Source organism: Sitodiplosis mosellana, unplaced genomic scaffold, assembly GCF_009176505.1.
Source record: "Sitodiplosis mosellana isolate CC-2019 unplaced genomic scaffold, AAFC_SMos_1.0 Smas_scaffold_46, whole genome shotgun sequence".
In the NCBI taxonomy this organism is placed as follows: domain Eukaryota; kingdom Metazoa; phylum Arthropoda; class Insecta; order Diptera; family Cecidomyiidae; genus Sitodiplosis; species Sitodiplosis mosellana.
Genome location: NW_022595288.1, coordinates 536889 through 552479, shown reverse-complemented (window position 1 = coordinate 552479; position 15591 = coordinate 536889). Strand labels below are relative to the sequence as shown.

General features: G+C 34.6%; 2 protein-coding genes across 4 annotated transcripts; one reads left to right on the top strand and one right to left on the bottom strand.

Annotated features, from left to right (window-relative positions):
• Positions 1-57: 57 nt before the first annotated feature.
• Positions 58-2421, bottom strand: LOC129569883 (myb-like protein I). Its single transcript, XM_055449101.1, has 3 exons — positions 1622-2421; positions 1314-1528; positions 58-1084 (listed from the first exon to the last, which is right to left on the bottom strand). The coding sequence occupies exons 1-3, from the start codon at positions 2022-2024 to the stop codon at positions 1034-1036; spliced, it is 669 nt and encodes a 222-aa protein (XP_055305076.1). The 5' UTR covers positions 2025-2421; the 3' UTR covers positions 58-1033.
• Positions 2422-3491: 1070 nt separating this feature from the next.
• On the top strand, positions 3492-15061 carry LOC129569881 (LIM domain kinase 1). 3 transcript variants are annotated; one of them, XM_055449086.1, is made up of 11 exons: positions 3648-4152; positions 4968-5352; positions 5811-6062; positions 6561-6671; positions 8268-8866; positions 8936-9150; positions 9261-9585; positions 9984-10066; positions 10442-10596; positions 10813-11119; positions 13905-15061. In XM_055449086.1, the coding sequence occupies exons 1-11, from the start codon at positions 4128-4130 to the stop codon at positions 13941-13943; spliced, it is 2496 nt and encodes an 831-aa protein (XP_055305061.1). In that variant the 5' UTR covers positions 3648-4127; the 3' UTR covers positions 13944-15061. The 3 variants fall into 3 exon arrangements, with proteins under 3 accessions (XP_055305060.1, XP_055305061.1, XP_055305059.1); XM_055449084.1 differs by having other exon boundaries at positions 3650-4152; positions 10813-14638; XM_055449085.1 differs by lacking the exon at positions 6561-6671 and having other exon boundaries at positions 3492-4152; positions 10813-14638.
• The last annotated feature ends 530 nt before the right edge of the window (positions 15062-15591 follow it).

The window sequence follows — 15591 nt, the reverse complement described above, 5'->3', positions numbered from 1 at the left end:
CTTAAAAATCAACTTGAATATAAATAAATAAAATTGATCCAATAAAACCACTTGTGATTTCCAGTTACTCCCGGCTAAATAGAGTCTATTTCTTTTATTCAGTTACAAATTACAAAAAATATGTAAAACAATTACTTCTATACAATTGTTCCGTTTTGTGTTGTTTGCATTCATTCGTTTTGCTTCTTTTTTGTGTACAATATTCAAAAATAAAGAGATTTAACTAATTATGTGACCCTGGTAGCAAAACCGTTATCGATCGATTTTTGTCTTTTTATCAATTTGTAATTTGCGTGTTATTTGTGAAAGATAGGGAGATATTCTATTGGATAATGTTGGAGTTCTTGTCGAAATATCGAATTTCACTCAAGTCACCTATGCTATTTACCCCAGTGACACGCATCATGAGCACTTATAAAAAGATAAAAATCGCTGTACATCGATGTATAAAAGACAAAATGAATTTTTACTCTCAGAGTCACATACGTATCGCGGCGATGCTGTTCCGTGAGTCGAAGAACAAAATGAGTTGCAAACTGATAGCATCAGTCTGATGCAATGAATCACCAAACTGGAAACGTGCACAAAATACAATTGATTTGGTAACAAATATTACAAAAAAAAAATGACGAACTAATATTGAACTATATTGGTGACGACCAAAAATGTCATCGTTGTCTGCTCTTTGAATGTTCTATCAATCCTATGTACTAGGACGGTGTAATAATTCTTTATAAAAAAAAAGTGCACGTTGATTGTGAAACGGTAAAAACATGTTTTTTTTGTCTCGTTTTTCATCCAAAAATATACGTGATTGTGAACGATCTGATTCTGAAATGGAAAGCCTTTGCTATATCGGCACGTTTGCAATTTCATTCCGTTAAATCATTTTGTGTCTGTAAATTGTAACTATGTATGACCTATAAGTACTCAATGGTGCTAAAAAAAACAGCTCAACTCCGAATCTAAACCACTCTTACACGCCGATTCGTTTAGCGATAGTCTTGTTTTCCGTATACACACATGTTTTTTTTTATTGTCGCGCTGATCTCTCCGTTTCCATCAAACATTCGCGAACCAAAACCTTGAAAGAATAATTGGGGAGTTGTGAATATATTTGAATTGGTTTTAATGCAAATATAAATGAATGATAAAATGTCGTTGTGCGAACAAGCGAATTTTTTGTTGTTGTCATTTTCACATCAACGTGGAAACTTCCACAATGTGGATTCCACATTCACAAGAAATGACAAATGTTCAAACAACCTTTTTTTTATGGGAAAAGACATCAAATAGAAGGAATTAAAAATTACCTTTGCTTGAATAATCAATCGTTTCAATCGATCACCTCGACCCATTGCATATGTTGGTCGGATGTCTCTGCCCATCTCCTCGATCACAGCCAACAACTGCGCATACTTCGACAAACCCGAACCTTGTGACGTCGATGTTGTTTGAGTCAATCCCAGGCCGTTACTGCTTTGGCCATAGCCACTGTACAATTGAGATGCTGGCGGAGTAGCTGAAACTGTAAAAATAGCGATTATTAATATTTTTATACAATTTTTCTCTTTCCAAAAGAAAACTCATCCAAATGGAAGGAAATAAAAACTCTAATTACTCAATCGATTGAAATTGCCATTTTCCAACATCAGTTCACGTTCTCGTTCTCGTTCGCGCTCACGCTCCCGTTCTTGGTGTTGTTGTCTTTGGCGTTGTTGTTGTTGTTGCTGCTGCTGTTGCTGTTGTTGTTGCTGTTGCTGCAATTGTTGTTGTTGTACTAGTTGGATAGCCGATTGAATGAGTTGATTTTGTTGATAAGTTAGGTATTGATTGTTTTGATTTTTCTGCGATTTTGACGACTGATAATGTGACGACGATGTTGAATTCGAATTTGGATGATGATGACCATACTGTTGTTTATTAGCTACACTTGACATTGGAATTGCTGTCACTGTGACATCGTTCAATTTCGATTCGACCGCTTGAATATCCATCTCATCATAAAAACGTCCTTTGTTCATCTTGAAAAAAAATGGTCAACTGAGTAAACGGTTCAAAGTCCACTAGATCTCGGCTAATTAGTTTGCAATAAAAAAAAACTCAAATCAACTAAAATGTCAACTACGTGTGGTCAGTGTGCTTCTCCGCTACGGACAAAAACTGAATGTGAATGAAAACGCGAATAAATCCACAAATTTTCACCAAAAATAAGTTTATTTACGAGTTATTCGAACAGTGTAACGCAAAATGAATGCAAATTAAAAGGAAAACAAACAAAATTTCTTTAGCGGAGACCTAATAAAAAACGCACACACCACAGAACAAGAGAAATGTTTATACAACAATGACAATCGCACAATTTTCTAATGGTCGACGTACTTTTTTTCCCTTACTCTTCTTCTTCTTCGCTTTACAATCAACGCAAGTGACAGATGGCAAATTGCGATTGTAGTCGTAAAGCCATTGCAGCGAATTCGACGCACCGTAACGCAGCCGATGGTTGAAAGGCTTGAGATATATGATTGAAAACCTGTCAAACGTTGACTTTTGAAGAAAGAGGTTTTACGTTCAGAGCGTGCAAGTGGAGTGATGAAACGTTTTGAAATGAGGTTTTAATACGGGGTTTCAGAGAAAGGTTTTGAAGACTGAGGCAAACTTTTGCTGTTGACATGTTCTATGCATCGTAAACATTGTAATATTCATCGTTTGCGCAACGGTGTCGCTAGATTTAACTGCATGAGATGAGATTTTATGCATTGAAGTCCGGAAAAGTTCCGAAAAATAATCTAAATTGTACAAAAAGAGTTGGATTGATGGGTCATTTGTCGAGGAATTGAGTTGGCAAAGGTAGATATTCTTTCAAATTTCGAATATTTTGTGTATTTTGGCAGATTTCAGTCTATATCTTCAAGAATTATTCGACTTTTCTAGTCAAATTCTTTAATTTTTTTCATAAATTTCTCAATTTTGTTGGCAACATTGCCTCAATTTTTCATTCTTTTCTTATGGATTTTCTATTTTTCCTTCAAAAGTTCAACTTTTTTGCCAAAATTTCAAAGTTTTTCCAAACACTTCACTTATGTTTTCAAACTTCTTCGAATACTTCTCATTGACAAATCTCAATGAATCCACATAAAACGATGCTTCATTAAAAAAAAAAACCTCTTGCAAAGCCCCGCTCAGCCGCTGGAATAAGATTTTGACGTCAGTTTCACATAAAAATAGCGAAATGATTGATGTATGATGAGTCTAGTCATTGGAATTTATTGCATCTGGATAAACAATTGAGTCTACTTGTGCTGAGTTGAATGTTTACTTTGTTTTAGGTTGAATGTTTTGTAGATTTGTGTGTTTTGCGGTGACAAGCAAACCAAAACAAAGTATCAACAACAAAAAACGCATACAAACGCGTGTTACATGTGTGGCGAATTGAAGTCGCTTCGTTTGTATTGTCAAACAACTCACAAATACATGCACACCATCACTTCATACATTCAAGAGGCTTACTCATCGATGTATCGAATGGCATAACATCAAAACCATTCGTGTCGTAAATATTTATGCATTAATCACACACAACAGCGAAAACGATACACACAAACACACAGACAATCAAGTACCCATACAAAAAATTGTTTCATATTGAAGCACGTACTGACCTAACATCAATGCTGCATCACAATCTGACCATTTCGTTCACAAAAGTCGCATTTACATTGTCTTGCGTCTTCGAAGCGAAAAAATAATAAATAAATTACCATATAGAAATCATGTCGAAAAGTGTCGGAATTTCAAAATAGTGTTTTAATCAAATTCATCGAAAAAGTGCAGTGGAAGAGTGATGGTAGAAGAAAGAGAAAATAAAATAGCAGTCTCAAACGAAGAAAAAAGAAAATGCATCTCAGTGGAAAAATTTGTGGGAATTGTGTAAAAGAAAGACTGTCATTAATCTAAAAATCGGCTGTTGTCACGGTGGCGACAGTGAGTCGACCGAATTTTTTGGTTTTTGCTTATTGTGCTAGCGCTAATTTGTTGTTTATAAAATTGAGTTTGTAGTCAAAGACGCCAGCAAAAGAAAAAAACATGAACATTTCGCCGTCTTTTTGGTGGATGTGCAATTGAAAATGGATCAAATCAATCAGAAATCACGTAAGTTTTAGGTGAAAATGGCATTTGCCCAAAGAGAAATTGATTGATTTGCATTAATATTTAATGAAATTCACATTGATTGGTGTGTGTTTTTGTCGATGTTGTTGGTTTTCTCTGCATTTTGTCGTCATGTGTACAAACTAAGACGACGACGATGACGATGACGATGACATCGACGACAAACAATATCGAGTGGCTATCATTAGAGTGGGATAGAGCGACAGAGATGTTGAGTGTGTAGTGGTTAAGTTGGCGTTTTTTCGATGGTGTCGCATCGAAATTGAGTGCTGATTTAATTGTACTGCAGCCAATTGAGTGCTTATAGGTTTAATTTTTTTTTCTTCTCTCCCGTCGATTTTGCTTTCATTCGTTGCGTGTCTCTTTTTCGCCTCAATGATGGGCTGATTCGATTCGGTCTCGTGCGGACTAATACTATGTTTACTGCCATAAATCGCTGGACGCGTCTAATTGGTATTTTGTGTGTATTGCTTTGTTTTGCCAACTTATTCAAAACCAATTTCAAGTCAATATTGTGCGTGCAAACGAGAAATAAACAAATCGATTTACTGCCAAAAAGCGAAAAATCCGCAATTGTGCTAAGAGAAACGACATTGAATGTGCGTTACAAGCCACTATTATTTTTTTACGGATCAATGGCATTGCCAGTGTCAACTTTTTGGTTACTAACAGCCAATCACTACTGATAATTTAATTAAAAGTCACGTTCTCTCTGCGCAAATATACAACTCGCGTTCTTCATTCATGTCACATGACAAATTTTACAATATTCTTTATCTCTCCCACTTCTGTTTCAGAACGAGAAGCGAAAAAAACTTCACCCAAATTATTACGAAATAGCCTCAGCTCGTTGACACAGTGCGCTAGTTGCTTGAACGATCTTGATGATCGGATCATTTCGGCGTTGGGACAAAATTGGCACACAGACTGCTTCCGATGCTCCGTTTGTGATGAACAATTGGCTAATTGGTACTTTGAGAAGGATGGATTGCTTTTTTGCCGAGATGATTATTTGCAGCGATTTGGCGAAGCATGTCAACAATGCTCTGCCTCGATTAGTGGACCGGCCATGATTGTTGGCGAACATAAATTCCATCCAGAATGCTTTTGCTGCGTTTCGTGCCAGCAGTATATCGGAGATGGTGACTCATATGCACTGGTTGAACGGTCGAAACTATTTTGGTATGCTTTGAAAATTTTGTAGAAGAATTTTATTCCCCTGAAAAATAGACTGTTTGGCTGAATTTTGATCTGATTTGATTTAATTGAATTTAAAAAAATTCAACATTGGATTTCCAATTTTTTTATATTTTTTAAACAATTTTTATCTTCCTTTTTTTCTTTGAATGAATTGATATTTTTATTTGCACAAATTTACAGAATTGTAAAATATTTTTATAAATTTTCAAAAATCTTCATCTCTAAAATATTCCCAGAATGTCAGAAAAATTCTAAATTTTCCATTTTCTGAATTTTAAATTTTTCAATATTGAAAAAACATGAAAAGTCTCACCAAAAATATATTTCAAACGAGCCAAACAGTTATATTTTTATGTAATAGAAATTGTAAATTTTTTCGTGATTTTTTCGCTTCGTAATTTTTTTTTTGAAATCTAATGAATTGCGTTCAATTTTTTTAGTGGAAATTGCTACCGAACCAAAATCGATAAGACTTCAGTCAAGTCAATTGAATCACCGACATCGTTGTCGGATATTTTAGCACCGTCCTCATCATCGCACCAGCCTCAAAAGACGCTTCCGCACTCCATACGTTTAGTAGAAATTCCGTGGTCGAACGAAAACAAAGCCGCCCTTCGGCTGTCAATCGACGACAGTCAAAATGGCATCACACCGATGATTGCCACCAAACATAATGGAATTCGTATTTCACAGTAAGTTTGAATTGAATGAGAACCTATTTGCATTGACCTTGAATGATGAGAAATAATATTTATTTAAATCTATTTGGTACTTGTTCATTAACAATTTCACGTTTGAATGAATAGACTGCGTGAGAAATGTGTCCATTGCTAGTTTGTTTATTTTAAATCAATATTCAAATCAGTATACTGATTAAAAATAGATTGAGATATTGTGAAAAAAAATATGTCCCAATAAAATGTTTGTTTCATCGAATTCGGTTTAGGAGTTGATTGGGATAAATGGATCCAACTAAAAAATTACTCTTTTTCTATACAAAATCATTGAGAGTCTCTCAATGAGAGAAAATACAACTAATTGAAAATCAATTGAGAACTAATTGATATCAAATAACAAAAGACCATTTTAGTCATAGATTCCCATTATCATATGAACTAACCCGTTTCCAATTGTTTGTTTACTAACAATTCGCCATCGAAAAAAACATAATATTCATCGTGCAACTAAAGTCGCGTTTGTCGGATGTACGGTCGACTTGGTAAATATGTGTTTGCCTTTGTCACATCAGCATTGAATGCATGCTGTTCAAATGATGAAGGCAGTTCGAATGATGCCAATAGGTAATTTTCACCATTTTGCGCACGAATCGAGTTTTGTTCTTGTTTATATCGCTTTTATTAAAAAATGTGTATCGCTTAAAATTCATACTAATCATTTCCATTGGCTTAACACTATGACTGTTCTTCATATTTGCAACATATTACTGTTCTTGGGGGACTCCAGGGCCCCCAAGATACTTCATATGAAATCTGGACTGTGATAAGAGATAACAAATTAGTGTCTGCAGCAAAGTTGTAATACTCAAAGTTTGCTATAATTTTGGTGTAACAAATATTGCTTATCTCTTATCAGTTCCGCGAAAAACGCGAAAAAACGCGAAAATCGCAAAATTTTCCCACATCGTTTTAGTGAAGATGATAAGAAGTAAGAGACTTGCCTCTTCGACAGAAATGTAGAGCAGCTTGAGTACTACAAGTTCACCATAGACATGAAATCGTTATCTCTTATCAGTTTCGCGAAAAATGATTATCAAAAACTCGAATTTTTCGCGTTTCTTCGCGTAACTGATAAGAGATAACGACTTGATGCCTGTGGTGAAGTTGTAGTACTCAAGCTGTTCTACAACTTTGCCGAAGTTACCAAGTCGTTATCTTTTATCAGTTTCATGGAATACGCGAGAAACCGCAGAAAATCGCGAAAAAACGCGTTTTTTTCCTTATCATTTTTCACGGAACTGATAAGAGATAACGAGATGGCGTCTAAGGCAAAGTTGTATTTCTGGTTGAGTACTACGATTGTTCCGATTCATTATTTCGTTAACTCTTATCAGTTCCGTGAAAAAACGATAAGGAAAAAAACGCGTTTTTTCGCGTTTTTTTGCGGTTTCTCGCGTAATTGATAAGAGATAACGGAATAATGAATCAAAATAATTGTAGTCCTCGACCAGAACTACAACTTTGCCTTTGACACCATCTCGTTATCTCTTATCAGTTCCGTGAAAAATGATAAGGAAAAAAACGCGTTTTTTCGCGATTTTCTGCGGTTTCTCGCGTATTCCATGAAACTGATAAGAGATAACGACTTGGTGTCTTCGGCAAAGTTGTAGAACAGCTTGAGTACTACAACTTCACCGCAGACATCAAGTCGTTATCTCTTATCATAGTCCAGTTATAATATAAAATAGCCATGGGGCCCTGTGGTCCCCCAAGAACAACAGCGTAACAAGTTTTGCGGCAGGCTGTATTTTACACATACTCACACATATGCATATGTTTTTTTTTTCATTCGTGTAGAGAAATGTTCAATCTATACAATGAGACTTAACTCCGGTTGGTTTATACACTGTTTAGTACTTTTATTCAACTTTAAAGTTCGCTGGGGGCCCTGGGTGCCCCAAGAACAATCATAGTGTTAATCATCATTGGTGAATTATATATTATATAATCTCTCATCTGAGCAAACAAAACGAAAAAATTGGCTACTAAATACCATAACAAATTATTTATTGAGTATATCGTTTAAACTTATGCAATCATAACATTTTTATTTTCACAAAGATTTTCAAGTAATTTGTGATTATGTTGTGTGTGATAAAATTTAATAATGAAAATCTCAACACCAATTCAAAATTACTAATTTCCTTTTTCCATTCCTAGGGTTGATGTGAGAAGTGACTCTCTGCGTGTGGGCGATAAAGTGCTCGAAGTGAATGGCACACCGGTGACGGGAAAGTCTATCGAAAATATTGACGATCTAATCAAAAGCAGCAACGATGTGCTGCAACTGACCATTGAGCATGACCCACATCGATTAACGAAGTCAATGTCTGAAGCAACCATTGTAACAACTCAACCGATCGCTCTCGATGTTGAAACCATTCCAAAATGTTACAATGTATGCTGTAGTCGTTCGCCGTCAGTTCGGGAGCCATCAACCGGTAAAACCGAACGAATTTACATGAAGCAAAATTCACAGAACGATGCCATCCCAAGCAGTCCACAGTCACCTTCCAATTCATACGTTTGCGGTACCAAAACTCAGCAGTTATGCAAAACTAAAGCGTTCAACTTGAATTGTGTCATCGGGACGAATAATCTACGGAATCAAAAGGAACGATGCTCAAGTATGTCAAAGCTTCTCGATGAAAATCACCCGCCAACGGTGGAATTCTACGATCTTTCGCGCACGAAATCGTTTCGCGTGGACACACAAGAGCCGACACAGCGTATTTTTCGGGCTAGTGATCTTGTGATTGGTAAGAAGCAAATTTTGACATTTTAATCAAGATTTTAAAAAAATATTTCTTTTTTGCTCAAATTTTCAGGCGAGCTTCTTGGCAAAGGTTTCTTTGGTCAGGTATTCAAAGTGACTCACAAAATTACAAAGGAAATAATGGTGCTAAAAGAATTATATCGAGTTGATGAAGAAGCTCAACGAAATTTCCTAAAGGAAGTAGCGGTGCTTCGATCGCTATCTCATAGCAATGTACTTCGATTCATCGGAGTGTTGTATCGTGACAAGAAGTTGCATTTAGTTACGGTAATTTTGAGTCAAAATCGAGTTTTGTTCTTGTTTACATCGCTTTTATTAAAAATGGGTATCGCTTAAAAATCATGCTAATCATTTCCTTCTTGATTGGTGAACTATAGGAATACGTTCCGGGCGGCTCATTGAAGGAGCTTATCCATAACAATGACCTAGTGTTGCCGTGGGATTGTCGTATTCGATTTGCCAAAGATATCGCTTGCGGAATGAACTACTTACACTCGAAAAATATTATCCATCGAGATTTGAACTCATTAAATTGCCTGGTTCGTGAAGATAAAACGGTAATTGTAGCCGATTTTGGACTGGCGCGCATCATTAAGTCAGGCAATTGCAAGAATAGCAACCGATTGACAGTGGATGGAAATGGAACTGTCAATAGGAAATATAGACAAAGGAGGCAACGGTATACGGTCGTTGGAAATCCATGTAAGTTACACAAAAAACAATGAAGTATACATAGTTTTGGACGAAAATAACTTTTTTTAAATGGGAAATAAAAAATGAATTAGAAAAATTATATTAATGTTATGGTAATAATAGAAACTTCTTTTTTTCTTCAAATTTTCAAAATGATTTTTTTCTTTGTTTTTTTTTTAAATCTAATTTCTGGCATCGTATTCATTTGAATATTTTATTCCTGAACCTAGACTAAATATTTTATTCAGAAAAATAGCCACTGTTATTTAATAAAGTTTTAAATATCAAAACGGTATAAATGATATGAATCTTTTGTAGAAAAAAAAAATAGAAAATAATAAATTAAAATAAATTTCAATACCACATCAGAATTTCAACATTTTAATTACAATTTATATTATTTTTAGATTGGATGGCTCCAGAAATGATGAAAATGATGAAATACGATGAAAAAGTGGACATTTTCTCCTTTGGCATCGTCTTATGTGAGGTATGATCGAAAATGAAGTGAAAAACTACTTGATTTTTTTTCCTAAAATATTTCATTCAGTTTCATATTTAATTTAGTTGTAGAGATGGGGCAAATTCGAATTTTATTAATAATTACCCAGTTTAATTAAATTTGTTATTAAATTAATCAATTGATGATTAATAATTTAGCATAATTAAAACAAAAAATCTAATAGAATGCCATTTAGTAATCATGAAATAAGATTTGATTTAACATACATATTTAATATACCTTTTAAATCAATAATTTGGTCACATCTCTATTTAGTTATTTAAATAATAAAAAAAATGAATTGAAAAAAAATGAAAATAGAAAATTAAGATTGATTGAATTTCCTCTTTTGTCCTCATTCAGATCATTGGCCGAGTTCATGCTGATCCAGACTATTTACCGCGAACATCTGATTTTGGCCTGAACCAAATGGTATTCCGCGAAAAATTTTGCGCAGATAGCCCCGATTTGTTTTATAAAATCGCATTTTTGTGCTGCGATTTAAACCCTGATGCGAGGTGAGCACATTAAATAAAAATAAAGTTATTGAAGTAAAACATTTCCTCCGAAGATATTTTTTCCACATTTTTAATCAAATTAATTTGAACTAAATTTTAGATTCTTTTACACTGATAACTATTTGAACTAATATGTATTAGATACCTATAATGTAGCTATTTCTTTCGATGAATTTTCTTTTTCAATCAAACTTGATCCATATTCAATTTTTGCAGACCCTCCTTCGAAGTGTTGGACGTGTGGCTGGAAAATTTAGCCAAGCACTTAGCTCAAGGGAGAAATTTCTCGGCAAAAATTCGATACGATATTGAAAACTTCAAAGACACTGGATTCGAGAAATTGGATTCGCCACCGTCAGTGAAACCAACCGACACAAGACTGTCAATGTCTCGATCGCCGTCGCCTTTAAGTAAAAAGTCTGATTTTATTGTAAACAATAGCAATGTGACTGAGATAGAAGCAATACCAAGCATGGATATCGATGACAGTGGACCCAGTTCGATAATAATGCCGATGGCGGATGTAAGCACGACCAATGGTATTAGCTTCAGCAGTCCAAATAGCAATAGCAAGCACACGAGTAGCTCATTTGACAATAATCGTAGTCATAGTAGTAGTTTTAGTGCAAATGATAAAACCACTGATCAAGTGCCATCTTCGAATGAAAATACGCCCAGCGAATATTCGCCGTTTATTCGGGAAATCCCAAAATCACCGCATCTCAGCAAGGACTTCTCGCCGAATGGGGAGCGATTGCGGAACAGTCTTCGGTTTCGTCGTCAGGAGAGATTACAAAAGCAGCGGTCGCTTCGGTCATTGGCTAATATGATCAGCCAGCAAAGTTCATGTTCATGGGACAGTGGCAATGAAAATTCAATCTCATCGGCAAACACCGATGATTTTGACTCGGACCGAGGACCAAATTACTTCAGTTTCCCAAAGATACCACTCAGCGATGCGAATAATATCAAGCAAATTGGGAAAAAGTCCAAGCCGTACGGTGAAAAGGGTTTCATTATCCATGTGAACGATGGATCACTTACGCTGAACGATGTCAAAGACTTAAACAATTGTTATTCTGATGATTTTGACTCGAGCTGTGACACCAGTCTCAATTACATCGATACCGACTCGCTCAATGTGACCATTGAGTCGGAAAGTAATCCCCAATCGATCGAAGCCAAATTTATTTCACCCAAAACGTTGAAAAATTCAACATTCGAAGTGGCACTACCCGAAAATGATGAATCTCTCGACGAAATAAAATACTCTCTGGACGAAGTACGTGAGAATTTGAATAAGTGCAAGTCAAAATTGGAAGCATTGGAAATTTTCGATGCAAAAATTGCGAAGAAAACAGCAAAGACCAAGTTGAAACAACCAAAAGTATCATTGAATGACATGTTTTTCCCTGGCAAAAATGTGGACCATTTTGATTTAGTCGTCACAAAGCCACCAAACATGTCCGTTTTTACACGATTGCACCCAGTCTCATCACCCATTTTAAATAGTCGATCATCAAACCAAAAAACGATCAGCGATCAACAACCGAAAAAATTCCAAACCAAACGAGGTGTTGACACACAAAATGGCACCGCAAATAAAATGGCCCAAAAGAATTACTGCAAAAATACGTTGACATTCATTGAGAAAATTAGCGATGGCCTAAATGATCGCCACCAAAAACCACAGGACAAAAAAATTGGCAATAAAAAAGTGAATAGCTCGACCACACAAGATATACTCACAAGAAAACCCCCAGCACCAACATCACCAAAGAAACTACCGACAACCGTTCGACCCAACGACAAACAAAAGAAACCCAATCCACATTCATCACCCACCCGAAAACGGCTGTAAAAACCGACTCAATCATCCTTCGAATTTTATTAGATTTCATACATTGTACCTTTTTAAGCAATACCTCGACACACTCACACTCCTCAGTAGTTGCATTCCACTTAATTGATGATCTTTTTGATTTCACTTGTGCGAATTTATTGACCCTAAACATACGTTACTTTTTAAATGGTGTGCGTTAGTGTATTGTTCGCTTCCGTTTTATTCATGACCCAGTAGATTTTCTCTCTAAAGACATTCCACATCGACAAAAGACAATATTTTTTATATCGACCCATTTTATTGAAGGGCGAATTATTGGTAGTTGAAATTTTTGAAATGGATTTTTCTTTCGAAATGAAAGATTATTTGGATTTTTTTTATTGATTGAGTGAAACAAAAAAATTTTTTCTTTTCAAAGAAGTTTTTAGGAATTTTTTTGCATTGGAAATAAGATGTTTTAATAGGCAATTGTTCAATTTGAACAAATATTCACATAATACGACGCTTGAACATTTTGAATAGCAAAAGTTAAAATTTTGAACATTAGAAATTTTGCCAAAATATTGAGATTTTAATTGGATAATTTTTTTTGAAAATTTTGGAATTTTTAAACATAAATTTTCTGCCAAAAATATGAGATTCTTTTTCAAAATTGTAACATTCGTTGAAAATGTTAAAAAATTCATTCTACAATCGGATATTTTTTGCTGTAATTATAAATTTTTACAAAAATGGACAATTTACTTAAATAATTATACAGTAGAAAATTAGAAATTTGTTCAAAAATTCACAAAGATTTTTTTCTGCTGCTGAACAGGTCTGATCTAAGCAGAATTTGCCGATTCAGGCGCCTGAAGCATTATTTTACCGGATTCACAGTGAATGATTTCCTCTACTAACAGAGATCTTCTTTAGTGAAATTACTGAACAACGTGGAATTTTACTAGCAATGTGAAATTGACACTATTAACGCGTTAAAATAACGCTTCGAGCGCCTGAGTCAGCTAAGTCAGCTAATTCAGCTCAGCTCAGACCTATTTAGCAGCATAAACATACTCTCTGAAAATTTCTAAATTGATCAGGAATATTTTTTTTTTTTCAAATAATTAAATTTCATTCTGAAAATTAACAATTTCTTCTCAAAAAAAAAAAAAATTCTAAATGTTTTGATAGAAGTAATTTTCTCTCGAAAATGTTGTAAAATTAATTGAAGTAGTGGTTCCATTGAGCAATTTGCAATAATTCAAAATACACTCAATTCCAAAATCAAAAGGTTCCGTTCCAATACCTACAAAAAAAATCTGTATTCCAAAAATAAGTTGCACCAAATCAAATTTACATTCGCACTGCCTAATACAACTAAAGCCTGAGCTCTCATTTAACATGCAATTCAATTTAATCTCAACATCAATTGCGTTGGCATGTCCAGCGTTACTAACACCGCAAATTCTTAATTATATTCTAGGCGATACGTCTGGCGATCAGTTCACCGCCCACCTACTAACCAATCGAAGAGCATTTTGAGGCTGTTCTGAAATGTTTGTCACAAATCACGAAATGCCATAAATTTCAAACAAAATCAACTTTTCCTTATTCAAATAAGTTTTCTCGCTAAAAATTAATTTGGTTAACATAAACAATTTTGCTGAATTTGTCTAATCAAGTGCGTTTCCTTCTTGTATTAATTGTTAAATTCTTTTACTAATCTGTGATAATTGCGATAAGGTCAAAATACAGAAGTTGTGTTTTAGGTCCTGATTTAAGTGTATATTTTCTCAATTAGCCAATTTGTTTCTGGTAGATAAACTAACTGCGGCGAGCGTTTTAAGTTCCACATCTATCTGTATACGTAAAATGTTTATTTTGAGGAGGACAACCGTTCGAATTTCAATGAATAAGGCTCCAATGGTCAATAGAAAAATGTCTCTAGTTTTATAATGACTGACGAGAATATTTTCGGAAACAAAAACTATTTTTTGTGCAAAAATTTTTGTGAAGAAAAAAAAATTTATTTTTTAATGAGATAATCACACTTAATCCAACTACAAATAACCAAAAAAATACTTTATAACAATTCAAATTATTTAATCACCGCTTGTCCAGTTCGAGTTCGTTGAAATTATTCATCTTGACAATTAACATTGTTATATACGTAATATTCCAAATAAATGTGCTCAATTGCCTCATGTCTATAATTGACTTGGAATGGTTTGCATCTAAAAGTAGTTCGATCAATAATCGACTATATTGGAGTCATTTTTGTGGCGTCTCTACTCGCATTTAACGTCCATTGTAGAAGCTTACTTGCCAAAGTTCAAACATCAATGCGAACATATGAAAGTGGAGGAAATGACGCCAAACTGCACGAGATTATTTAACTCGCAAATGGTACACATTCTTTGCTACGTCCGTTATACAAAATTTACTCGCAGTAGGAGCATTTAAAATCTAAACCGTTAACGCTCCGTTGAGCAATGCGCTAATTTACTTAAACTTTAATGTTAATAATCAAAATTAACCGAACAAAAAAGACAATTTGAATATATAGACATTTTTTTGTGAATATCATTTGCTGAATGAAAAAAATATAAATAAAATAAATGAAATGTTTATTGCTACATATTTATGTGTTTTTGTATCTAAACTAATCATTGCACACCCACAAATATTTGAACGTTGGCTTTATACATTCGTGATGAATTGTTTGTCGTCAAGAACAAAGTAGTGACTCGTCGTAATTACTAACGATATTTTTCGTCTTATAATATCTGCCGAAGCACATTCAATACATTCATTACGGAATAGAAACTCTACACACATCAGCAGTGGCCATAGCAATGTCGGTGTTACTCGATGACAAGATGATATAACATGCTGTAGCGTGTACCTTTCGTACACGAAGGACCGTGCAATGGTAGATCTACATTGCACACATCTTGTGTTTATGCGCATCCCATCACTGACTATCGATACTTACAGTCAGTCAAAAAAGTATTCGGCCACTTGATTTTTTTTTTTTTTTTGGATTTTTTCGTGTTATAAATGACAAAAACCGAACTATTTTCTATCTATTTGTTAAGTTTATAATCTGTTCTTATAAATTCTGGCCGATTCCGGAAATAATTAACATAATTTTTGCCTTTTCTGTAGCC

Bases quoted from the DNA above. Each gene is read 5' to 3' on its own strand.
- LOC129569883 (XM_055449101.1), bottom strand. From the start codon at position 2,024: ATGAACAAAGGACGTTTTTATGATGAGATGGATATTCAAGCGGTCGAA. The intron at 1,529-1,621 runs GTAATTAGAGTT...CTATTTTTACAG, and splicing joins TGGCAATTTCAATCGATTGA to TTTCAGCTACTCCGCCAGCA. The intron at 1,085-1,313 runs GTAATTTTTAAT...TATTCTTTCAAG, and splicing joins GATTGATTATTCAAGCAAAG to GTTTTGGTTCGCGAATGTTT.
- LOC129569881 (XM_055449084.1), top strand. From the start codon at position 4,128: ATGGATCAAATCAATCAGAAATCAC. The intron at 6,063-6,560 runs GTAAGTTTGAAT...GTGCAACTAAAG, and splicing joins AATGGAATTCGTATTTCACA to TCGCGTTTGTCGGATGTACG. The intron at 9,586-9,983 runs GTAAGTTACACA...TATTATTTTTAG, and splicing joins TACGGTCGTTGGAAATCCAT to ATTGGATGGCTCCAGAAATG.